At 37.4% G+C, this 27,354-nt stretch overlaps 1 protein-coding gene and 1 long non-coding RNA gene across 2 annotated transcripts in view; one reads left to right on the forward strand and one right to left on the reverse strand.

Annotated features, from left to right (window-relative positions):
• LOC140168337 (aqualysin-1-like) overlaps nucleotides 1–24,460 on the reverse strand; it is a 42,634-nt gene extending 18,174 nt beyond the window's left edge. The window contains exons 1-5 of the mRNA XM_072191712.1: nucleotides 24,346–24,460; nucleotides 21,185–21,325; nucleotides 20,701–20,839; nucleotides 18,927–19,030; nucleotides 14,679–14,823 (exon numbers count right to left, since the gene is read on the reverse strand). Coding sequence (XP_072047813.1) covers nucleotides 14,679–14,823; nucleotides 18,927–19,030; nucleotides 20,701–20,839; nucleotides 21,185–21,325; nucleotides 24,346–24,456 — 640 coding nt within the window. The 5' untranslated portion in view covers nucleotides 24,457–24,460. The remainder of the gene's footprint in view (nucleotides 1–14,678; nucleotides 14,824–18,926; nucleotides 19,031–20,700; nucleotides 20,840–21,184; nucleotides 21,326–24,345) is intronic.
• LOC140150325 (uncharacterized) overlaps nucleotides 1–27,354 on the forward strand; it is a 444,264-nt gene that overhangs the window by 26,250 nt on the left and 390,660 nt on the right. The window lies entirely within an intron of this gene.

Genomic DNA, 27,354 nt, shown 5'->3' on the forward strand with positions numbered 1-27,354 from the left:
GGCAGAAACATGGACAACAACCAAGTACCTGGAACAGAAACTACAAACAGCCCAAAGAGCAATGGAAAGGAAGATGCTACACATTACCTTAAGGGATAAAATTAAGAACACTGAAATAAGACGTCAAACTCAAGTCAAAGACATTATGGTGAAACTCAAAGAAGCGAAATGGAGATGGGCAGGTCACCTGGCACGAAGGGAAGATAACAGATGGACTAAACGGCTAACAGAATGGCAACCAAGAACAGGCAAAAGATCAAGAGGAAGACAGAAGAGGAGGTGGCGTGATGACATTACTGCCTACATGGGACCTACATGGACAAGAAATGCAAGAGACAGAGAACAGTGGAAGAATCATGAAGAGGGCTACGTCCAACAATGGTCGAACACAGCCTGGTCAGTGAGTGAGTTATATAAAGGGTATAAAAACGTGTTAATAACATTCCAAAAACATTTTTGAAAACGTGGAACAAATCATTCTAAACAGAATGTTATTTTGGGGTTGAAAAAATATTTTGCAAAAATGTTTGCCCAAAATATTTACAATAACGTTTTTAAAATGTTTTCACGACCTTTATATAATCCGACATTTAAATGTTATTAAAACGTTTTGTAAAAAACATTTTAAGAACATTTCTTTGTTTGCTGGGTGCAAATATTTTAACATAATGTTATTTAAGTGTTGACAAAATATTTGGTCAAAAATGTTTGCAAAAATAATTTACAATGACATTTCGAAAACATTTTAAAAATATTGTTGTAGTGTGTTTTCATACAAAACATTTTAAAACGATTTCATGACCTTTATATAACCCGACATTTTAATGTTATTATAACGTTTTTACCTAATCCAAAACCCAAAATATAACTTATTTAAAACATTTTAAAAACGTTTTTGTGTTTGCTGGGCTTCCATAGATACTGAATACGAGGCAAAAGCATTTACTGCAACTTTCAAATATTGGGCTACTCTCATTCTAAACGTATGCTGCGACATACTATTCGCTGTAGAAGTGACGTAAAGCTAAGCTACAATTGCAACAGAATACAATTTTGAATAGATCGCCCTGCACTACAACGTTCACGCGGTACATATGCATTGAACCATAGATGTCAAAGAAATGCTAATCACTCGCACCTGTAAGATTAGTGTCTTTGAAAAGAGCGTTATTGTATTCAGTCTATGATTGCAGAAATACATAGGTGATGAGCGATTGGGGTATGGGTGCAGGGCGATCTATTCAAAAATTGTATTCATCTATAATTGCTATGGTAGGTAATCCCATTATTACATCACTTCGACGGCGATATTCTGCTCAATGCTTTATAATTTTTTATTAGATTTTGGAATAATGGTCATTAGAAACAGATCACTTCCTCCAAACGGCTATACCGTACAGTGTACTTTGTGTCAGTACTTAAGGAGGGGGAATGGGCAGACTCAAGACCAAGATATATTGATGAAAGAAATTGTGAGCTATCGGGTCAACCAGATAACATTGGAAATTTCCTCCCCAAAATGCTAATTTCATCTCTTTCAATTGCACTAACGCTTTTTGGATCGAATGGCTTGCCATACATGAAAGTTTGTGAATTTTTGATTGACAGCATAATATTTAAATATTTAGCTTCATTAACAGTAAAGTCTAATTTAAAAGACTATGCGCACATGACTTTACTGCATTTCCCGGCTGCTTTTAAAGCTTTCTTCATAATATGGACGGTTGCAACGTAGAAGCGTCTGATCGGCACATTGATCATGAATTTTGTAAACACAATCCAACAGCTGTTTCCCACTTCCGGGTCAATCAGCATAAAATTCATTCATAAATTAGTCAGCTCCGCCCACCTCATTCCAGTATTTCAATTTTACAGGTCCACTCGTATGGACGTAAGCTATAGATAGTCGTCAATCACAGGACGGCTATCGGAAATATGATTGGTGGAATATTTGTTCCATTAACCAAATTGACCAATAGAGAAGCAAGTCTCATCGAATCTGACCTTGCATAAAAAATGGAAAATGGCGTGCTGTTCAAATCATATGTGGTCAGTTTTCCGACAAGGATTATCCTCCAAATAACGCAAAAGGCAAAGTCAGATCATAAAATAAAATAATCGCAAGATTCCTCGTTTCATGCAGTAACAGCAGTGCAGGGTAAGTAAGAAAACGTGAATAAACAAATTGGCCCCAGAAATCGATGTTTGAACCCAATAAGTACAAGTTCGGGGTTTTCGGAGAAATACGCATAAAAAATTGCAACGAGTGTCAACTTGTAATGTAATAATTATTCTCTTTGAATAGAGATAAACTTGCTTTTGCAATAGACCTGCCATTTAAGGAATGAGTTGTTGCGCCATTTTGATAAGTACGGTTTTCTTGCTTTATAAAATACACGTTTATTGAAACAAGCTCTTTCAGAATCAAAATCATTTCGTCTAAGAATTTCCCCATCGCAGTACAGCATTCAGATTCAATAGAAGTTAATAGAAGTTTCCTATTATATAATTCTGGGAGAATCAAGTAAAACGCCTTGTTGAAGTGCAACCGTCGCGTTCTACTGTCTGTCCAATAGATACCCAGTTTTTGTTAATGTTACTTATTTGAAAAAATATCCACTTTCAAAGAAAGTCATGAAAGAAAAGTGTTAACATTTGCTGAGACCTAACGGTTTTTTTGTGTTTCCAAATCATTGAGTGAGAGTTTACCTGAAAGTCTATTGAAATTGGAAGGTTTTACTCAACACTTTAAAAATAATCCGGTAGAAGTTGGGTACCATTATTTTTGGAAGGTCTCATTATACACCAATCCGACTTCGCCATTACTGCGGTGTCCCCGATGTAAAACTGCGGTGTCCCGAGGTCGGGGGTTCCACCTTCCACCCATTATTTATTGCGTGCTACACAGAATTGTATCCGGGAATTGTACACAACAGTGATATTCAATACACGATCATAAGTATTGAATTACGAATTAAATCTCCCGCTCTGGTACATCTGTGTTACCGTCAATAGAGGGCCAAATACAGTAAACGCTTCTCGGATTGGTGTATATGGATTTGTAGGTATGGTGATTTTGGAGAGTAAATGGATGAATAGTAAATTAATTATACTCCTCACCAAAAGCATTTCATAAAATGCAGACAGTGTCAGTGTTTCTTAAGTGTTTCTTATAGTTATTGGCATATTTATCCTTAGTGTATTTACTCAGTGATCCCAGCTGTCCCTCAGCCAATTACAACAATTCGACGCGGTATTTGAATCTTCTTCTGTGCATGCTTGTGGCATGGCAGAGAGTAGATATTCTTGAGAGGGCACTCTATTCACGCCTCGACCCATTAATATATTATATGTATTATCAAAGTACTTGGAATAGCAATCCGGTGAGTTCACTGAACTACGCCCTAATACTGATGGAGTTTTAATGGCGTTTAATGGCGTTTCTCCTCTCCATACACAGATGAACAAATACAATAGATGAAGGTCAACACGTATGACCTCCTATGTGACATGTTATATGTGATGTACACAAACCTGAATATCATAAAGATCAGTATTCGTTTGTGCATATGAACTGCACATTTACGTTGCTAAATATTACTCATTATATATTATGACAAATATTGGTATTATGACAATACGGTATATACATTCAACGACTAATAGATCCTACTATCATGGCGTCAGGTCAATGTTCATCATATCCCGTATGTTTCTTAAAATTCATTCATATTTGAGACAAATTGCTGTTCTCATTTTATAGGTGCACATGTAGCTGGGTTTTTTTTAAGTTTCATTTCTTTTTAGTGAAACTAAACTGGTGAAATATGGGACAAAAGTGGAATAAATTCACGCCAAGCGCTATGAAATGACATTTTTTGGCTAAAATGGCCAAATATGAGGTTAATTTCGACAGAAACCAATACACAGACGTCAATATGGGGGGGGTGATTATATCGACCATCCCGGTTTATTCCCCCACAAACCACAACCCCCCTATCTACGCCTATGTAATTTAGAGCCCTGTGACTCCATCGCTCTCCTTCTCCCTCTTTCTCCTTCTCCCCCTCTTCCTTTCTTTTTTTGTCTTCCTCCCTTACCCTACAATCTCGATCACCTATCCGCTTCTCCTCTTTTCACCTCTCGACCCCTCCTTCACTACCTCAATTGGACCCAGGTGGTGGTCGCCGTGCATTCTCTAAATTTAGTAAATTTCCATCGTCAACCGTGTAATTGAATGGGACCTCAGGTTTACGAGACCTATACCTAAGGTCCTGGGTTCGATTCCCAGGCGGGATCACTTTTTCTCCTTGTCTCCTTTATTATTTGCGACGGCGAACCTGGTGAAAATTAATGTTTATTTATATAATTCCCGTCGATCATGCCACTGTTTTTCCGTGTTATATTTCCTCACAGGGAGGATGGCAATTTATTTCTCGCATTTACGGCTCTAGCTACTATGGGCTATTTGCGAGGAGGAGATAAGTTTAAGTGACCGCTTATGGGTTCGAATTTCAACCAGCCTAATCATGAAGCTCCCGTGGCCAAGTGGTTAAGGCATAGGTATCGTAAACCTGAGATCCTGGGTTCGATTCCCAGGTGGGATCACTTTTTCTCCTTGTCTCCTTTATAATTTGCGACGGCGAACCTAGTGAAAATTAATGTTTATTTATATAATTCCCGTCGATCATGCCACTGTTTTTCCGTGTTATATTTCCTCACAGGGAGGATGGCAATTTATTTCTCGCATTTACGGCTCTAGCTACTATGGGCTATTTGCGGGGAGGAGATAAGTTTAAGTGACCGCTTATGGGTTCGAATTTCAACCAGCCTAATCATGAAGCTCCCGTGGCCAAGTGGTTAAGGCATAGGTCTCGTAAACCTGAGGTCCTGGGTTCGATTCCCAGGCAGGATCACTTTTCTCCTTGTCTCCTTTGCGACGGCGAACCTGGTGAAAATTAATGTTTACCCATTGCTCTTGATCAAGCTCATTGGTTGTAAGCTTAGTCCAAAGCATTACTCACCCGCTTGCAAATGAATCTGCAGGCTGTGGAAATATGCTGCTCTTTTAGAAGATACCATAGTAATGAAATTGGCGAAGAGTAGTCCGTTTAGAGCTAGAGAATCCTCTTCCTTGCCATCATTATAAAGATAACAAACAATACGATGCCAGCTTCACCAATTTGTTCTACTCTTGCCTCAGGATCACCATAGATATCTGATGTAGTTCCTCTGATTGAATTAGGATGCATGCTACTATCAATGGCTTCCAAATATCGACCTAGCAACGAGGTCTTTTATTGATGGACCCTGTACGTAGCCATCAAAAACAACGCAACAGTTTCCATATCTTGATTTACAGATGGTTGATTATTGCATTGCTACCATACATCTTTTTATTTTACTTTCTTACTCCAGTTAACCTGATGAAGAAGGACGCTGCCATCAAGATCATGCATAAGATGCGCCCTTTGCTCAGGAGATTCCACACTATTTAGAAGGGCTTTGCTAGTTGTGCTTTCACTGGTTTACGCCTTATACCATTCCTGAATAGAGAAGTGGGAATTGTGGCAAATTCATATTCAAACTATGGAGTCATGTTGTCTTCCCTCTATACTATATTTACAAGGCGTGAAAACATATGATTTGGCTCAACTGAAAGACTGCACTTGGCCACTTCTTTTAATGACGCTTCTGTTATATTCATAATTATTGTCAAGCTTTTTCTGAATGTTTGCCCCCAACAGCTTCTGTCTTGTCTTGTCACAGTTGACGCCATCACTATCAGTAGCTTTTAAACCTGATGACAAAGAAGTCAGTTCATCTAGTTGCTGGTTCGATACTTAGAAGCAAACGTTCATATCGTGCACAATAGTACTGGGTATGCTGATACATTGTAGTGACATGTACCCTTCAATCTGCCAGGCAAGACAATGTACTTTTGATGTACCACTCAGTTCAAGACCTTGCCAACAGTGAGTAGTTGTGACATCACCTCTGCTGGCCATGAGAAAACTAATTTGTTGAAGAAAAACAACCAGAGGAATTACAGCAGATACCTATGGTGAGGCATCATGCACAATCCTGAGGCGAAAGTAGAACAAATTCAACAAATTGGTGAAGCCAGCATCAGATTGTTTGTAATCTTAATGTGATGGCAAGAAAGACGATTCTCTAAACGGTCCACACTCTTAATGCACGGAAGCATCCACCTACTGTAAGAGCAGTATATTTTCACAGCCTCTGGATTCATTTGCAAGCGGGGAGCAATGCTTTGGGCTAAGCGCACAAGCAATGACTTTTCAAGAGCAATGGGGTTGGAAACTCTCTGACGCACCCAGTACATATATTAACACCAGTCATGACAGATTTGGATGATCACCCCAACTCTTGCTTCAATTTGTTCGATGCAAGTGTAAGCTCTCCTCCAGGAATCCTTCGAAGTAACGTTCGTCTTGCAAAACTTAAATATGTTGTAAGCTGTTATACCATGTGGGGATTGTACGGGAGAAAAATGCAGAATGCTGAGGAGATTATACCTGCAGAATTAGCAACATATGTGACCCCTAAAACCTATTCCCTCAGAACCTATGCTAAGATAGATTAAAATCATCTCCTGTATATATAGCGAGAGCTATAATTATTATGTATAATTTTAGCCATTTTAGTTTAGCCATCTTCCCGGCCATCTTATATTTCAGTACTTTTATATGTAAAACATTGAATTCTTTGTCCCCTAAATTCAAAGACACGCACAATCATATGTACAAATTTGAATTCTCTGACCTCTTACACCTATTCAAGGACGCTGAAATCATTATTATATCTGGTTCAGAAGCTGAGATACAGCCAAATATATGTTATGGCGGCCATCTTGGATAAAAAAAATTCCCCCATGATGGATTTTTGCGGATTTTGGATATGTTGTTCTATAATGCATTCTGCTTATCTGGTGCAAAAATCAGCTTGTTAACAATTTTTTCCGGGTAGTACTTGTTTTTTGTCTTCAACGACCATACTAGTAACGTGCCATGGCTGCTATGTATATAGGTCTATATGTGTCACTTTCTATTATTAACTCCTTCGCAGTAGGCCTATATGTTGTTATCATGGTTATAGGCCTGTCCAATCTACCAAAACACGTTTCAAAACGTAAAAAGGGGCCAAGTTTAAAAAATCTTTCCTGTGTGGCTTTTCACCCTTTTTTAAACTTGGTCCCATTCAGTAAAGTGGTACCGTAATAACATGAAGAATGAGTCCTAATTTCTACATGCAACAATTAGGTTTAAGACTGTTCGAAAGCGGTGCAATATGACATAGGCTATGTATTATCAAAAACATTTGAAGGTTTATGTTTCATTATATTGCGTGTTCATAAAGAGTAGTAGAGTATTATATATACTTAGCAAATTGACTGTCTGTCAACCTGTTACATACCGTAAACGTTCGCCTAATGGCGCTTTTGGATTCTTAGAAATGTGAGAGCGCCATCTTTGTAAAATCTCAACAGCATTAAGGATACGTGTATGTTAAATTGAGCAACTTGGACATTATGCCTCAGAAAAAAATATCGTGACATGACCCAATACTTTAGGTCACTAGGTTAGTTGCTAGAGCAGCAATTGTTTTGGGGTTTCTTCAGGTATTCTTTCTCAAAGTGCCATAATAAGACTTAATTTGTAAATCGATTCATACGTTATACCTAACTCATTTTGGTAAATCTTTTTATAACATGTAATTTCTTCATATTTTTTTTAATATTCTTCAGTTCAAAATTACACCCTTCTATTGTCTGACCGGGTAGCTCAGTCGGTAGCGGGTGCGCCTTGAATGGTGAATGGTACTGGTTCGAATCTTGATTTCTGCCCCCACTTTCATGTGAAGAATGGTCAAGAAATGTTTTTGGATTTAGTCCCCATTTTACGAACGAATATTGTGATTTTTTTTAAATTTAATTTTAATTTTCTTATTTTTTTTTAGATAAATAGGCACTGCGAACAAACGGCAACAAAAACCGCTGACAAAATTTGCTCCACCTGCTACCTATCAATGCGTGATATATTCCACTACATTTAACAGTTAAATGACCTTTGAAAAATAGAACGGCCTCAATGTTTCAAATTGTGTAACTACATTACTTTATTCATTTATGCATTATAAATGATCAGCTATTTTTTCTTTTCTTAAAACTATCAGACCACGAAGTAGTTACGTAACTCCGTGATGGTATCGGAACGAAGCACTGTTTGTATGGCGATCATTACGATCACGCTATTTTGGTATGCCTTTTTTGTGTACTGATTGTTTCGATCGTGGTTCATTACTTAAGCGCGTGATCCCGTTGACATAGTAACATTACGTAACTTCGATACCGGGCTTCGATACTGAATAGTTGTTGAGTGCACATAATATATATGGAAAGCCATTGGGGTATTGTGTGCCTTCCAAAGCGCCTTATAACATGTTCTCATTGTGTTGTGGAATCCTAGCCAGTATTCAATGATAGCTATAGAGGCCTTGTGTTTATCGATTGGCTCCAAACAAAGGATTTGAACCGGTTTCTTCCCCGTAATCATGGCGCAGTGCAGTCCATTCAATCAAATGTTGTCATCAACCTATTTGATCGTAGTGCATTTTGTTATGCGTGTGAGACGAACTGTCGCGGTAGATGCAATCATGCTTTTGTTGAATGCATTTGAGTAGTCCGCCATATTTACGGGATGATACGTCATATGCACAGCCTCTATTCAGTTGGTCGTTGTATGATTTTGTTCGTTCACTCATTCAAATTTTATTTATATCATTTGAAGACTGAGCCTATTCAGTATCGAAGTTACGTAATGTTACTATGTCAACGGGATCACGCGCTAGAGTAATGAACCACGATCGAAATGATCACCACATAAAGTATATGGCACTCGAAGGCATACCAAAGTAGCGTGATCCGGTAACCAAGAGAATTACGTAACCACTTCGATGCTGAATTATGATACATCCTCCGTGGAACAGTTTCAAACAAATATAGCTAGGGATTATTGGGGCAGAGGTTATCTTTTGAATCCTCTTAGAGGGATTTCATTTTTTTCGGAAGGGGGGTCCCAAATTTACAAAAAGTCTGCGTCAATTCGGCAACAAAAATTTTATGATCCCAAACCCCAAAATTGTATTGAAATCAGTCGTTTTGAATAAAATAACACACTTTCTGTGGTCATCGTGTGACTCCCTACATTTTGGTCATAAAACATTTGATGACCCCCTCCTATTATTCTTTCCAAGACTTTATGACCCCCGTATATTTGGGACCCCCCCCCCTTCGAATAAAATGATATACCTCTTATGACCACTGATGCATAGGCAAGGACACTCGCGCGAATTGAAAGACTTGTCGCACGCGACAGTTCGTCTCATACACATAACAAATGCATATACAATCAAATAGGTTCATTACAACATTTGATTGAATGGATTGAGTTACTCAAAAATGAAACGACAAAAACAAAGAATCATGAAAAAAGACACATACAAGATAAAATAATAATGTTAAAGATAAAATCAAGAAAATAGAGAATAAAATTTCCTCAAATCAGAAAAAAAAACATTGACAGACATCATAATCTGTCAGAAATTACTGCATGAGATTCGAACCATCAATCTTCTCCACAAGTTCTCTTTATCCTCGCACTATAGTCTAATGCTCTGCTCACTGGGCCACAACGTATCAGGTAAATGATTACCGCATTATCATGAACAAGTTTGTTCGATCTTGTTCATAATCATGATAATTGTATGTGTCATTTTAGGTTTCACCCTTTAACTACACGTACCCTTAATGATCAGTGATAATAGTCGGCTTTTACAGGGATGGCGCTCTCTCATTTCCATGAACTCCATAGCGCCATTAGGCGAACGTTTACGGTATTATAGGCCCTACATTTGTACATAAGGCGCAGGATCGCACAAGACGATGAAGAATTTAACAAAGTGAGTATTTGCTACTTTTGCTTAAATAAAAATACATTATAACGTCTTTACGGAAAAACTTCAATCAAGCACGAACATTAATTAATTTACTCTACAAAATGAACACTGACAACTAAGAAAACAAACAAGTAGCCTAAAGATGACTTCGTATGGGTCTTTAGAAACTTTCATAAATGGGACCAAGTTTAAAAAAAGGGTGAAAAGCCACACAGGAAAGATTTTTAAACTTGGCCCCTTTTACGTTTTGAAACGTGTTTTGGTAGATATTAATTCTTTTTTTGAGGTAAAAAGATATTGCGCGGTAAGTGCTTCTTTGTAGCCATGCGAGGCGAAGTAGTTGGATATCCATATTTCGCGGTTAATGGTTCTTTGTAGCCCTGCGGGGCAAACTAGTTGGATATCCATATTTCGCGAAGAGTGGTTTTTTGAAGCTTCGAGGGGCAAACTAGTTGGATATCCATATTTCGCGGTTAGCAGTTCTTTGTAGCCCTGCGGGGCAAACTTGTTGGATATCCATATTTCGCGGTTTGTGGTTCTTTGTAGCCCTGCGGGGTAAACTAGTTGGATATCCATATTTCGCGATGAGTGGTTTTTCACAGCTTCGAGGGCAAACTAGTTGGATATCCATATTTTGCGGTTAGCAGTTTTTTGTAGTCATGCGGGGCCTATGTTCGATATCCTCATTTCGCGGTTAGTGGTTTTTAAACGACCCGTAACCACCCCAATCAGCTGCATGAGGTAAAAGAATTATTTAAAAAAATAATAGATGAACCCTATAGTTTATATATGTATTTTCCTGTCATTTCCTGCAAACCTAATAAAGATATTTTGATAATTGAAAATAGTCTTTATCATAAATCGTATTGAAAGAGTCAACAAGCGTCAGAAATTATAATTTGCCATGGAACTTCGGTCATATTTTATTTGAAATATAACTGGATGTTAGGGTCTGCATGCATGGTATGCATAGTATGATGATATACAGACACTGACCTTTCCCTAAAACTATTAAGCAGCAAGTTGTGTATCACACCCATCATGGTTTCGAACCCCTTTATTGTATTTTATTGTTAAACCTGAATAGCGTGATTACTTTTGAATGAGCGGCAGCACACATATTTTGTTTCAGGATAGCTGGATCTATCTCCTTTTCCTCACATCTTCTCTGTAGTACAAAGCTGTCTTTTTATCTAGTGTTTAGACAATGTTTACTCAACCATTGCTATCAATGGATGTTGCCATTTTGACGACTTCTAACTTTTGAAATGCCCAAAATGAATCAATAAAACCGTGTATAAGATATTTGCGGGGATATTTGGGCGCGATTACAAAAAATTAGAAAATAAATGGGCACTTCTGAGTTGGGTATCTATAGAGGCCCTGCATGAAATTATTGATTGGCTCCAAACAAATAATTTGAACCGGTGTCCTTCACCGTAGTTATGGCGGAGTACAGTCCATTCAATCAAATGTTGTCATCAACCTATTTGATCGTAGTGCAGGGTTATGTGTGTGAGACGAACTGTCACGGTAGATTGCAATCATGCTTTTGTTGAATGCATTTAAGTAGTCTGCCATATTTACGGGATGATACGTCACATGCAATGCCTCTATAGATTCTATAGAATTTAAGTATGATATATTTTCGATGGTAATATATTTTCACTTTCAAAGTTTGTAGTTTTCATAATTGCAATTTCTGAATATTATATAAAAGGTGGGAATAAGTCTATAAATGAAAGAGTATCGGATCATTTTGAATGTTAATAAATACGAAACGCCGGCGGTAGACACCAGCAATATCAGGGATTGCCGCGATTCTTGCAGTAGCTTTTATGAATAGAATACAATAGTGGATACAATAGCGGATACAATAGCGGAACAATAGAGCTCTCTTACGGGCAAATAAACCTCGTCGCGTTTTGCTAATTTCACTTCTTCTTTTTCATGAACTAACCGTTATTTCATTAAGTAACCGTTATTTTTAAAACTTGGCAAAACCTCGACGCGAGGTTTTTAATTAAGTCAAATGGGTTTCTTAATATCACGAATATCCATTTTAAAAGCCAGTAGGGGCAATTGAGGTAGTGAAGGAGGGTCGAGGGGTGAAAAGAGGAGAAGCGGATGGGTGATCGGGATTGTAGGGAGGGGAGGAAGACAAAAAGCTCGGTCAGACGCTTTCACGTACCTTTCCTTTGATCACTTATTAACAGTAGCCTGCCTATATAGCGTTAATACGCTGTCGGGTCAGTTACCGATTTAATGGCGGAAGCCCTTTGTCCCGAACAAAAGGTACCTCTCGATGAATAGCTTGGCGGAAACTCTAATGGGCACAAAGGAACAATATGCGTTACGTAATCTATTTCTTCTCCTTTCTATATCTAACCTCCTTGCCTGCATGTGCAACCATGATTGTTTCAAAATAGCCCTCCAAAGTCATGCATGTAACTCTGAGGTCGTGCATTGAATTGGGTTGAATGAGGAATACTACGGCAACCAGCGCCTTTTGTTAGAAGTCACACATGAGTAATGTGGATAATCTCTACTAGTAAAATCATCTATTGCATCGATGATAAGGAACAAAGAAAAAAGGGTGGTATCACTGATCAATATGCACCATTACAATGTTTAAACACCCCCTACTGTAAATAGATTATCCCATCAAAAGTTTCAAGTCATTATGAATATTCGCCTGGACCCAGATATCTTGCTGTAAATCGGTCAAAATTGAATAAAAGTAGAAAAGGAAAAATATTTTTTCATCGCTTTACTAAAAATTTCTGTTAGGTCTGACAGTGTTTAGCAACTTTTCTTTCATGACTTTTTGCCAAAATGAAAACTTTTAGAACTAAATCATAAAAACCGGGTATCTAAGTTAATTCGCCCTATGAAAAGTGAACTTTTACGTTCGTATAGTGCGATTTTTTAGGTTCCCGTATTCTTCTGATTGGGTGGTTCAACGGTGCCTGAAAACTGGAGGGGTAATGACACGAGGCACTAGCTTACACGCCTTGGGCTAGACTTCACCGTAGTCCACTTGCCCATTTTGCATTACATTTAAGCATAAAACTCTGATTTGTATTAATTTGTGTGCAATTAATTTTCACATCTGATCTTTTCAGTCACCGTACTCCCTCTGTTTATTAGTTTCCCAAGTTTACTCGGGCTTTCGCGAATAAACTGATAGATTCCAAAATCAGAATTGTTAAGTATTAAAGTGAGCCATTATGCAGGATATTTTGCATTCAATAACACAAGTATACGTACTTTTACTGGCACTAATTATATAAACTCTTTATGACCATTTTACTATTAATTATAATACACACCAGTATAATTTTGAGTTCCAACAGGATGCGTTCATTATGATTAATAATAACATATTTTTATTAAAATCAAAATTCGACTATGGCATAGTCTAGCCTTGGGCTAACCTACACGTAATTGTTTAGTATAGTTTACATTATTACGATTGCTCTAGTAAAGTTTGTTCGGCTTATCACTCAGAACGTTAGTTCAAGGCCCACTCAGTCATATAATTAGGCACTGGAACACATCGTCCACGCCTGGTAAAGAATTATTTTGTATAGGCATCAAAGCATGTGTCTTTATAAACTGCCCGCCGGCTGCTGAGAGTAGCTTCTATTACAAAATTAGCTTATACTTGCACTCCGCGCTCGGTGAGCGATTGGTTAAAACCAATCATTCCCAGCTAATAGCTCAGCGATTCAGCTATGAGTTTTCTTTTAAAATAAACAAGCTAATTCTATTGTCACAATATTGTTGAAGATCGAGTCTTTCAAAGTTCTGTATAGAATAGTTAACTCAGGGACAAAAAGATCACATTCCCAGCTCCGTTGCATATTGAGATGAATTGATTTTATTCCTATAATGAAAATAAACTACATGTTGTGCTATGATGGTGTAGATTCTTTTGATGTGATTATATTCTCAAACACTTTAATATATACCATTATTTTTGCTTTTTGAACAAAATATTTGTAAGACTTGCAGTTGAATATTTGTGTTGAAAGAACATGATACGCGTTACTGTGCGTACTGAAATTCCACTCTGCGTCTTGGAAACAAAAACTGACGAAAAATCGAATTTTCTTGAGTTAGCAACCCTTAAGAGGATAATGAGCATCCGCAGATCGTAAAAATTTGTCATTTCAGCTGATAAATGGCAACACGTATTCGTAATGGGGAAGAAACGTGTATTTTATGGTAAACGGTGGTGTGCTTAAGTCTGAGTCGATTGGCCTATCTCGAACAAACTCGCCATGCGTGGCTGTTGAAGAACTAGTGGATTCACCTGACTATCATGGCAATTTCTGACACGAAGATATGATGACGCTGTATGGAAGCAATCGAATTTTTGTACAGAGAGTCATGCCTGTACATGTACATCACAGTCAGTTTCGGAAAGAGTAAGGTGTTACCCATTTGCTGAAATGGGGAACATTTTGAGCTACACCTTTTCACGTTAAGATTACTTTCTCGGCCAAATTCGCCAGAGTGTAATCCGATTATCACTATGTCAACTGGATCACGCTTTTAAGTTCTGCACCACGATCGAAATGATCGCAACACAAATTTTTTTTCAATATGCCAGCTCTCAAATCGGACATAATAGATGAATATCAGTCCGTCCGTTGGTAGACATTAGAAACGTTATTAGAATAAAAAATACCTACCTGCAATAATGGTGTCGGTAGAGGAACTACCACTACATGGAAACACCCTAGCATTATAAAGTATTACATTTTTTGCCACACCGTAAGTATATCCACCGATTGTTCCGGAACAGTGAGTTCCATGACCATTGCAATCTTCTCCATACTATAATAAATTTACACGTTAATTAATGTTATTGAAATGCTTTTTGGGCCAAAAGATATCGAGGGCTTAGAGCCAGAACTAGCTATGTCCACAATTACATGTTACTCATTTCGGCAACATAATAATTCTGCCCTTCATAATAAATGCAAGTGACTTTGGGGTATATGCATGATCACTGAAACAGTTATCATGGTTAGTTAGACGCAAGTGACCATGTACATACCCCAAAGTCACTTACATTATAATTATAGAGGGCAGAATGAACCGTCCATTTGTTGCCGAAATGAGTAACATGTAATTGTGGACATAGCTAGTTCTGGCTCTAAGCCCTCGATATAAAGCTTAATAAAACGCATCGTACTCGGTTCACTCCCCACATTCGACGAGGGTGATGGTTAATGCAATCATGAATGAAGCACATATTTGACCACTGATTTTAGCATTAAATATTGAAAAAAAATTGCACGCATTTATCCAGTTTACTACGTTAGCAAGAACACGTCAAAAGAGTAAACGAGCTAAGGTATTTACGAGTATCCCTTCAAACAAAACATTAAATTCCCTGGTATATATCATTCTGGGACACCCTGTATAAGGTCAAGGGTTCCTGGATATTGGTCGGGTCCCCATGCAATTAGTTTGAGTAAACATGGTAGGGATCCTGGCCAATATAATTGGCAAATCATTAGGATTTTAAGAGCAATACAACCATCAAAATATGAACGAAGACTAGAGAGGGAATACATGTTGCAGTCACAGAGGAGATCATTAGACTTCCAAGATTTTGTTGCAACCTTTAATAATGGCAAAATAGTGCACATTCTCAACAGTTTTACCACTGTTTAATATCCTTCATGGTATGAAGGGACCAAGTGTAACAGTAATCAAGATATTTTGAAATAAGCATTGCATCAATCTTGTGAAATTGACGACAAAACAAGCCAAGCAAAGGGGCAAGCAAACGCATAGAGTTGGAACAGAAGAATGAGATATGGGTGTCCATGTCCAAGAAAGACCATGCGATAAAATAACACCCAGTACTAGTAAACAAGCTCAAATGCAACATCCGTAAGCCACAACTCTTGACCTATAAAATAAAAGAGATTTACCTTTGCGTGTCAGGAGCATAAATAGAGAGATTGCGATTTCCAAACGTAGGTATCGGACCGTTTCGGACGTACGTCGATCTATTCAAAACCACTCTCCTGTATCGAAGCGAGGTCGTCACGTATTTAGCCAGTTTTGATGATTTTCCAAAAAAGGAGACGATCCTGTATAAACAGTGATCGGAGTGCCCATCTCTCTTTCATTGGCGATTGGGCCAGACTCCTCCATGTAATGTTGCTATAGGGGGATCGCTATACCTCCTCTACAGCGAGTCTGTTACCTTCCCAGCATTTAAGAATGCCGGTACCCATTTAAACACCTGGATGGAGAGGAGTAATCGAAATAAAGTGCCTTACTCAAGGGCACAACATGATGGCGTCGCCGGGGCTCGAACCCGCAACCTTCCGATTATGACTGAATGCCCGTTTCGCTAGGCCACCGTGCTCCACATATTATTATGATCCTTTTTGTTTGTAACAAAATTATAATAAAGGTACAGCGATGTGTTAAAGATTGACTAAATGTATACGCGATGTCCATACGCAGGAATTGCCCATGGAAATGTGTGTGATACTTTGCGTATAAAAAATGACATTGCGAATTCACATTTTGGACACCAACGTCGTATAAAACGCAGGTGTTACGTAGAAATAAGCTGATTTTACGACATGTCGAAATTCATGCAACGCGCCTAATTTTCAGGATGAAAAAGTCTCATTTTGAATGTAAAGTCAAGATATATGGATGTAGTGATCCTTAATCTATCAAAATATATGTTTTTGGGCAACTTTAATATTTGGGGAGCACAAAAATACAACTAAGTTTAAGTAGCATATTAATTCAAAATTTTAGTCAAAATCAAAAGCGCGCTGTTTGAATTAGTCAGAGACTCGGTAGCCTGCGGTTATCATTAACTTTTCAATCACTATGCCCTTTATCGACCAAAATCAGATATTATAGTCTTTGTTCCAGCCGCCTTGTTCTCCTTCGTGACGAATGAGCATAATCCAGTTTTTTATAACCATTATGTTTTTATAACCATTAAGTGTCAAGCCATTGGAATTCATCTAATCAGCAAGCAAATTAACATCTTCATGATCTTCATGGACCGGTGTAAAATCAGAGCAATGAGAGACTGTTCTGTACATCAAAATGGGTCAGATACAAATACTAAGTCGGTAGGTTATGTGTGGAACTAGTAGAAGTAACCCTGGTAGCTTTGGAGATAATGCATGTGGAGGCCTTTTCCTAGCTTAGTACGGAGATGTGATGTCTTGTTGGTGGTGTAATCAACATTGTTGAAGTCGCCACTGAAATTTGACTATTCTAACTTAAAGGAGGATTTCGTGATCCTAGCATCCTCTTTTTATGACATTTTTCAGTAGATATCCACGAAAAAAGCTTATTTCCAAAATGTCAGTTGATTCCGATTTTGCGTTTGCGAGTTATGCATGATTATGTGTATTACACTAGCTTACACTGCTCCATAGACAATGCGTTGTAATTTCGTTCTGGTGCACCAGAACGAAATTCAAATTTCACGATATCTTTGCTAAACGAATTAATCTGCAAGAAATATTTGGTACATAAACATTATGTAGCCAGAGGTATCCAGTGGTGTAAAAATCTCAACTTTTTTGGGAAAAGTGGGGGATGAGGCTGTGGATCACGAAATGCCCCTTTAAAAATGGCAAAGTGTTAAAGGGCATATATATTGCTCGGACAACATCATACTACTGACAAGCTAATATCATGAGGACAGTGAAAATGACTCGTTTTTTGAGAAAATAAGTCGTTTAAAAGTGATATTGACCTAGAAACGTCTGTGATGTCATGAAACGAAGTGTGCCAGCTTTGAGAGAATGGACTGTCAACACTCTCAATGCACAGAACGTATACTGGTTTTGTTATCAGAAAAAAACCCTGAATCAAGTATTACAAATTTAATGGTTTTACACATCTGGATAAAATCAGGCCGCTTCTTTATTATATATTAATAAATTGTGATATTAGAATTCATATGTATATCAAATATTGATGAAAAATATTTTGACTAAAAAATAAAAAATATTTTAGATCCATGTTACCGTAAGAGCTTGTGAAGCATGACCTATCAATGTTTTATTTATTATGCAAATAAACAATTTCAATGGCCCGGGAGCTAACCTTTTGTTGTCCATTCCCAATTTCTCGTGATGAAGGTTGCGCATTTATACATAAATGAACATCAAAAGAGCTCTAGGGTTCATGTGTTTTGTACTACTGGTGAACATATAGTGTCCTCTTCATTTACTGTCTTTTTTCAGGAGAAATACGAATAAAAAAATTGCAACGAGTGTCAACTTGTAATGTAATCATTATTCTCTTCGAATGGAGTTAAACTTGATTTTGCAATAGATATGCCCTTTAATTGTCATAAAGAAATTTACGCCACTAATCACTGATGTTGGGAGATGCTTTTACAGCCTTCTATCTTTTGGCTTCTTTGAACCGTTCTAATTCCAATTTCGCTTTCGGAACTTGTTCAATACAGAGGGTCTGTATACACGCAAAGTCTGCATAGGTGACTAGAATCAAGACCAATGAAAATTAGCGTAGGAACTTCACTCCCAATTGTTTGTTTTGGTTAAATTAAGGATTAACTATAGTCCATTTGGCTTCCTCAAGAGAGTGACGTCAGTATTTTGTCGGAGTTACTTCGCACAGATGTACCGACGTTGATCGCACGTGTAAACACGTTCGTTCTTTGAGTCAACGCGCGTGATTAATACCACTCGCACTGACGTCACTCTCACGATACAAATGGATTATATCATGCCAAAATTTGCCAGTCCCGATTGATTTCGCAATTTTCTGGAATCAAACCCGATTGCATTTTAACCCCACGCAGTAATCCTTTAATCCCTTTCCATATTCATGGTATTATCATGACATGCCAAGGGTGTAGATGGCCTTTAATGCTCTGTGTCCTTAACATTAAAAAGAACAATACTTACACCACCCTGGAAGTCCCAGAAGCTGTACGCCCTTCCTCCAAAATCATTATGGCTGTAACGAATCCCACTATCAATGACGTACACATTAACGCCATAGCCGGTGTCTGGGGATGTCAAAAGTTCAGCAAATTTGATACATTGATTTAGAAAATATAATCCGTAGTGGTTCTCTCTCTTAAAGTCGTAATCACGTCTTCATTTTTATTTTGTTATTCTTTACACAAAATGTTGAAATAATATAGCAATAACTGCCGGCACAGGTTTCTGTCCATTTTAAGCTGAAATAACAAGGTACTTGAAAGAAACCACACTAGCTATTTGACCATTTAACACGGAGTTCTATTATTGGGAACTTAAAGTAGGGGTGACCATGAAAATTTGAAGTTTTTCCTGTATTGTAGAATCATACTTTATTATTAAAGAGCTCATTAAATGGAGCATTTCAGTCTTTAAATGACCTCAATAGGATATGGCCAATTTTATATGCGTGTTTTGAATAGGCAGTTTGGACAGATTATGAACACCAAGGGAAAATGGCACAAAATTTAATAATTTCCAGTTTCAAATTCAGTATTTTCAAAAAACACCTTTTCAGTAACCCTTGAAAATGGATTACATGATTTATACAAATACTCATAAGAAGAATCATTTATAAATACAGGTTTTCATAAATGCATTCGGAGATCTGGTCTTGTGAAATTGCCTTTTTGTTCTATATTTCTTTGTACAAATCCAAGATGGCAGTCATGGAAGAAAAATTATGAACAAATTTGACCTGTAAAAAATGTATCACCAAATTTTGACAACTTGTTATTTAAGTAAAAAAAAAACATGTGATAAAGTTGATTTGTAGTGACGATTTTTTGTCCAAAAAGTGCAAAATTCGGAAACCTGACCTAAAAATTCGTCACTACAGATCAACGTAATTACATGGTTTTTTTTACTAAAATAACAAGTTGTCAAAATTTGGTGATACATTTTTTACACACGAGACTCATCCATGCGCTCAGTTTCTAAAGCAGTATTCAGACTTTTTATTGTACGTACAATATTGTATGCAACATATCTACGTTGTTTAATCTATTGCCATTCTATTTCCAGTAATGTTTAAGTTCTAACGAATGTTTGATGACGTAAAATCGATACTATATTTCTACTAGATATTACATGTAACATATTATCGATTTTTCGTCATCAAACATTCGTTAGAACTTAAACATTACTGGAAATAGAATGGCAATAGATTAAATAACGTAGATATGTTGCATACAATATTGTACGTACAATACACGGAGTCTGAAGCTAGCTTTAGACATATGAACTATGTGACTGTTAATGACCGTTAGCAGACATCTGACAAACAGCCTGATAATAATGCACTGCGTGTGCACTCAAGCGAGATCCACTGGTCAGTTCAGTGAGATAGTCTCTGCATAGACAACCCCATTGAGATTGTGTGTGTGTTCAGTGCTGCATGGTAAACACAAAAGATGTCCAAATGAGTGGGCTGTTGACCTACAAACACAACACATTTGGCTGATTTAATTTAGGTGTAGGTTGAGACACGTATAAACAAATATACTAAAAATAAGGTTTGAAAAAAAGGTACCAATTTTTATATTATAAGATCGTATATTATGACTTTAATCTAATGTCTAAACCCATGCCACCAATTAATATGCCGCTTCGATCATTGAAAAATACCCCCATACAAACACACCCCCACACACGGAATGTCAATAATCAAACAATTTCTATAATTGTCAACACTTACAAGTATAACTGTACCAATAATCGAGAGGAAGATTCTCCTGGTTAATGCGATCCAGTCCCCATGGAGGGTTATATTGGCTAGCCTGTGGACGAACCACTCCAGCTTCTTCGATGTACTCAACTCCATCTAGACCACGGAGCTATTGAAACAGTGCGCCAAAAAGAATAGAAAAGTAAAGAACACGAAGAACAGATTCACAGTACATCTTCTTGAAAACACTCGATAACCGCGATTATTATTATTTCAGTTTATCGTCAGTGTACCTATTCTTAAATGAGCAGTTGCATATTTTTCGTTAATCTGAATCATCATACTTTCCGATAAGATTGATATTAATTAATAAATAAATGTAGGCGCGATGCTGCAAAAACTACAAGTTCATTTTGTATTATGAAAAGAGGTCCTCTTCATCATATCCATTATAATTTTCCAACGTCGTATGATTTACAAGAATAGTAAAATGAAAAAAAAGTTCCAATCTTACCCATTCTACAAATGTGTCAGGTATACGGAGTGAGAAGCCATTAAGGACATGGCCAAATTTGTATCTTATCTCTGTTTGTATCCCCTGTGCCACAGCTCCCAACTCCATAGAAGATATGAACTTATCTAGGTTGGTTTCATCCTAAAGATAAAAGGGAAAATTTATGTCACATCAGAGTCAAGTGGATTGTTCCTTTGATGCCGAATTGATTTGCCGACCGGCTATCAACAAAAGTGGTCCTATTGTTTCGGACAAAAGGCTTCGGTCATTAAATCTGATACTAACCTGACATCATATTAACACTTTACCCGGCAAGGAATGAAGTATGAAACCTTACTGGAACGTTAACGGCAACTTCAAAAATATCGATTGGATTTCTTGCTCAAATTCACTTCAACGCGAACGTCAGATTGGTTTCTGTACCAACAGCGTCTTGTTGTTTAAACTAGGGAAGTGTATCAATGGGTGATCAAAAGAAGGGTATGTAAAAGCGACTGCAACAAATGTCTCCCTTTTGTTTGCGAAGTGCTTTGTTGGTAACACTTCAATACATTACACGCAAATCGATAGAGAAAAAATTAATTGTGCACATTTCAAATCACATTATTAAGTATTATTGAGTATCGATTCGCGTGTAACACCTTTATTTTGACAAACTAAAAAATATTGTCACGTGTTCCTATGTAATAGCATGGTAATATTCGTATTGCGCGGACTTGGATGTCGACCTTTTCCCATGATACATCACGATTACATCGCAAACCGCTGGCGGCGCCCTTATTGTGAATAGCGAGAATTAAATATTCTTGTGATATGCCTATATTATTGTCCCGGATTATTATAATAAAAGCTCAATTATTATTCCAGTAAACGTTAGCTTTGTCAATTTTATATTTCCATCAGGACACAAGCCCATTTTATCTGTTTGCTCTCCCTAGTGCACCCCCCCCCAAACCACCACCACCACCACCTCTCCATATCCTCCCCGCCCTCCATCTATTCATCTATCCTCACTTTCCCACTCCCCAGTGGCGTTGCCAGGAGTTTTCTTTTAGGAGGGCAAGGACTCATCTTTGCATTCTGATCGAATTATATATATCTCCCCGAATGATCCTCATTTTGTTCTTTAAAAACTCCCAGAATTTTTAATTTCAACCAACATATTTCTGGATGCTCCTTTTCTGACATTCTTATTTTTTGTAACAAATAGGCCTCCTCTTTTAATAATGAATAATTTGGTTGACATACAATATCCATAGGCCTATATGCCCCAATGTATAACTTATGTTTGATGAGTGTGTTTAAAGAGTGTCAGCGTATAGCGTGGCACATGTTAGACCAGCTTTCTGCTGAATTGGGGTACATAATGTAGGCCTAAATGAATAAAATAAATAATTAAATAAAATACCTGAACAGTACAAGCATAGTTGGTTATATAGAGGTGTAATTATAAGACACGCAACGTTGTAAAAAAATGTTCACAGTAGCTGCAATTCGCAGAAGTTCAGTACACTGCTGGGTCCCGTAAAATCAGGCCATTTTACGGGAACTTAATCCCCTTGGCGTTGAAGCCGAACCCAAAACTTGGTTCCGCAAGCTGATTTGGTGTACGTCATGAGCACACACAAAAGTATATACCAAGTGTGACGTTTGGAACAAAAAATATCAGTAATTTTCAGCAACATGTGTCATGTTTTTTACCCAAACCAAATTAGATTTCCAATAATTGGTCTATTAACTAGATAATACATAAGTGGTAATTATGTAGTCTATGAGGAAATATCCAAACTATTGTTCTTAATTATGACGTATTTTCATCATAATTTACGGCACACTATAGATTCTCGCGTTAACTTTAACTTCAAGCGGCTTTAATGGCAGAGTGGTTTTGAATACATAATCCTCTATAATCCTCTAGACGTTAAAGTTTGTGGTTTCTAACTTCATTTCGCAAGGTCTCTAAATAAGTAACGAATAGAACGTCATGTGTAAGCACACAACTTAAGAGAAAGTAAATACTAATCGATAAATTAAAAAGGCATTTATAGTTGGTGGCTCTTATGATTTCTCTATGTACGATCTCGGAAAACATTATAACATACGACAAAAGAGAGCAAAACGTTGGTACAGACCAATGTGGGCTGGGGTGGGGTGTTGCCGGTGCCCTCCTTCCTCCCCCTCCTCCACCATGGCCGTTGGGTCATTCTAAGTACAGTACGTCGGTACACGAAGCGCGTTGGTGAATCAAAAGTTGGGTCAAAATTGTAATTATAGGCCTATAGCCATGATACCAATGTGGTTCTTTTTTCGTTACCAGTCAACTCCAACTTTGATAAACTCTAAAGTTCCTGAAAATGATTTTTCTTATGCGTGATCGTGTATCTAATCCTAAAATATAGGGCTTTACCAAATTACACAACTGCATACGGATCTCCAGATATTGGTTAAAATGAAAACATAACCATATATGCAAATCAGCTACTTAATTAGCATATTAAAATCATGCAAATCAGCTACTTAATTAGCATATTAAATTATGCAAATCAGCTACTTAACTAGCATATTTTGCGCTGAAAATCTAATCAGGAACCTTTAACCCACTACCAAATTATGTCACTGTACCTCATACGGATCTTATTTGGACATACATCCGGATATGATTTTTTCATACACTACACACTCAGAACGCTAGTCACTCACTGGCTATTGTTATACAAGGCGCGCCCACTCAGTCTTTTAATTAGGCACTAGAAGCGATCGAAAATTCGGTGTTGAAATGAAAAGCAATAATGTTAATTTTTTTCAGTATGTCAAAATTAAACCATAATGCTCGATGCTGTATATTTTTTTTCAAATCCTGGTGTTAAACTTAGGCATGAAAGTTAGTCTTCCATTGTAAGATTTTCGATGTTGGCAGGCTTCATCTCGGCCCGTGAGCTTTTGTTTTGATCAACTTTTTAGCTTTTTAAAGTAATATAGTTCGCTAATGAAGGATTTCCCCCAAATATCATCATCAGCATGATCAGGGGCTATATATCATAGGTGTCGATCGCACAACTTCATGAATATTGATTGGCCACATTTTGCAATATGTCAGCGCTCTAATCAGACACAATAGAACAATAAACCCTGCAGTGCGTTGGTACATAACATAAACATACCTTTAATACGACAATATATTGTCCAGGTATAGGCTCCATGACTTTTTCAAGCCGGGCTAGCTCGGCGCTAGCTACAGCAATGAACAGCAGTAGACACACGAAGGCCCTCATTTTGTATCGTCTAATAAAAACAATTAAGCAAAAATAAACATACAGGTTTTTGTTCTTTCAAGGATCGGTGTTTATTTTTCATTATGTTAATGATAATCATTTAATCCTGATGTGTTTCGATCGAGCATATATTTTGAAAACGGTACAATTTAATTTACAAGCTTTTACAAATGGTGCACATTTCGAATTACTACCTGTTGCAGCGCTCCTGTTGCAGCACAAGCTTCTATATACGCTGTCGATCGGATTAACTACCACAGCAATAAATGAATACAATTTTGGAATAGATCGCCCTGCACTACAACATTCACGCGGTACCTATGCATTGAACCATAGTTAAAGAAATGCTGATCACTCGCACCTGTAAGATTAGTAACTTTGAAAAGGGAGGTGTTGTATTCAATCTATGATTGCAGACATACACAGCTAATGAGTGCAATCTGCTTGTAGTGCAGGGCGATCTATTCAAAAATTGTATTAATCTATTGTTGTGGTAATTAATCCTGTTACATCATTACTTCGACAGCGTATACATTAAGTATATTTATTTGAAATAAAAACTTACTGGTCCAGTTGAATGACTGATCAGCTCCAGTGGTTAGTTGGTGACATTTATCCAACCGCCTTATACATCGGCTTTTTATATGAGTCTCATCTCCACTTGTCGAGCTATTAGGGACGTTCAATATTAACGCCAGTGCAGGGGGTGGGACACATCAAAACCCAATCAAATCGACTAAAAATTCGCCTTCCTCTCGTGTCCGCTCAAAATTTAATTTACGGATTCCCCATTGAAATTTCTTCATTTAAACTTAATGATTCCAATAAAATGTAAGATTCCCTTTTAAGACCCCCAAATAGTCGGGGATATAGAGATAATTTATCAATTGAATAGCCAGTATAACCGCGAAGTTGCGTAGGGCCAGCTTCACGGAGGAATCAATATTCATATTGTTGGTCCTGTTCATATCTTAACAATAAAAATGTCAGATTCCCCTTCAAGATCCCCAAGTAGTCAAGAATAAAGATATATAAATTGAAGAGCCAGTATGACTCTGAAGTTGCGTAGGCCCATTAATGCATCTTTTAAGGGTATGTTCTAGTCCCGGGGTACTAGTACGAGGGGGTATCACTCAGAAATGAAGGATCGATGAAATTTTTTCAGTGTAATCATTGGTCCTTATGTACATATGGTGCAAAAATGGTCCCATAAGTATATTTACTTTCTTTGCAGATTGCAGGTGGCGCTAGATGTCAGTAAGATGGAGAGAATTGAGGCACGCAGCGTGATTATATTCCTGCATTGGAAGGGTTACGGTGCCGACGTCAGCTGAATTCAAGTAGACTAGTCATGGAATATTCCAATCTATGTGTTGTTAATTTATGCTAGTATGATAAAAGGTGTTAATTAATTTCGTATTTCAAGCGTAAAATTCCTGTTGTGTATAGAACTACTTTACTTGCATTCAGTGCATGTTAGTAAACAGAAATATAATCAAAATCAGGTTAGTTGTGTTATTTATTCTAAGCACGTACTTTTAAACAAAACAGATGCAAAGTAAGTCTAGCAAAACTAAAAATTGAAGCAATTTGCCACTCCAAGACAAATGTTAAGGGGGCACCCTCCGTAGAGCTCGCCCCAAAAAGTTAAATCCCTTGTGTGACCCTTGACCGTAATAATCTTAATAATTTACCCAATTGTACCTTTTGGCACCCGTTGGATTCTTAATCTTCAGCCACTGGTTGTTAATGAAAGTTTTTAAAAAAGCATTCGGAAAATACTGAACGGTCCCTTATGGGATATCTGTTTTAAAGTTATCAACTACAAGATCATTAGTGTTCAACCACAGACTTCAGACCACAGTTCAATAACTTGTAAAACATTAGTTTTTATTGTTGATATCAGTGTAATATCTTTTAAATTTATCATCAAATTAATAGTATTAAACAGCAGATCATTTTCTCATATTGATAAGTTATGACGATATAGATATATTATTAATGCACAGTTGGCCGGCCCTGTTACCGGGCAGATTTTTGATCAAGTTTTTTCTGTAGCTTTGCACGACCTGACCTAGTTGCGGTGAACGTTGGGGATCCTTCTGGGCAGTATATTTCGGTTATTTATAAATGCGCTTTTATAAATACGCACGTGATCACCTCCGCGTTGACATAACAGCTTATAGACAGTAAGTCTCGAAGTGACCTTCTACATAGCGAATGGTCTTTCTATACATTTGAATGCAAAGGCGGAAACAACATGAGACTGCTGTGCAGCAAAATTGTCTATTTTGTTCAACTTTGTGATTATATTGTAAACGTTTCCGTCGTTGAATAACATAATTACAAATTCGGAATTGCAAAATGTATAATAATTTTGCAATTCAATTTTATACTTAAATTTGATGATATTTATCTACAGAGTTCCTATCCCTTTCTGTATAGTGGTCAATGCATGAGGATTTGGTCACGCTTGCTGGTCTTGGTATGTCGTACCCATGGGTCACGTGCGTATTTATAAAAGGCGCATTTATAAATAACCGAAGTACACTGCTGGGAGTCGAGAAATTTTAAGCCCATTTTAACAGTATCTGATCAAATGTTTATAGGGTTGCATTGCCTGCAGAGGGGCAGAGATTTACCCTGGGAGTCTATAATGTAGCCTATATGAAATTCGTACATTTGAACAGTGAGTTTTATGGAGGTGCAAATGTATATCAAACTGATTTAAACAGTAACTAGTTTTCCTGTAGCCCTGCATGACCTGTTCTGGGGTCCTCGGAGTCAAGCCAATTTGTTAAAATAGCCTTTAAAATGCATGTCGAAGATGACCATTTTAACAAGCAGGAACTCGAGGGGAAAACCCATGACCGGGGCGAATGCACTCGACATGCTCTA

This window comes from Amphiura filiformis, chromosome 1 (genome assembly GCF_039555335.1).
Source record: "Amphiura filiformis chromosome 1, Afil_fr2py, whole genome shotgun sequence".
In the NCBI taxonomy this organism is placed as follows: domain Eukaryota; kingdom Metazoa; phylum Echinodermata; class Ophiuroidea; order Amphilepidida; family Amphiuridae; genus Amphiura; species Amphiura filiformis.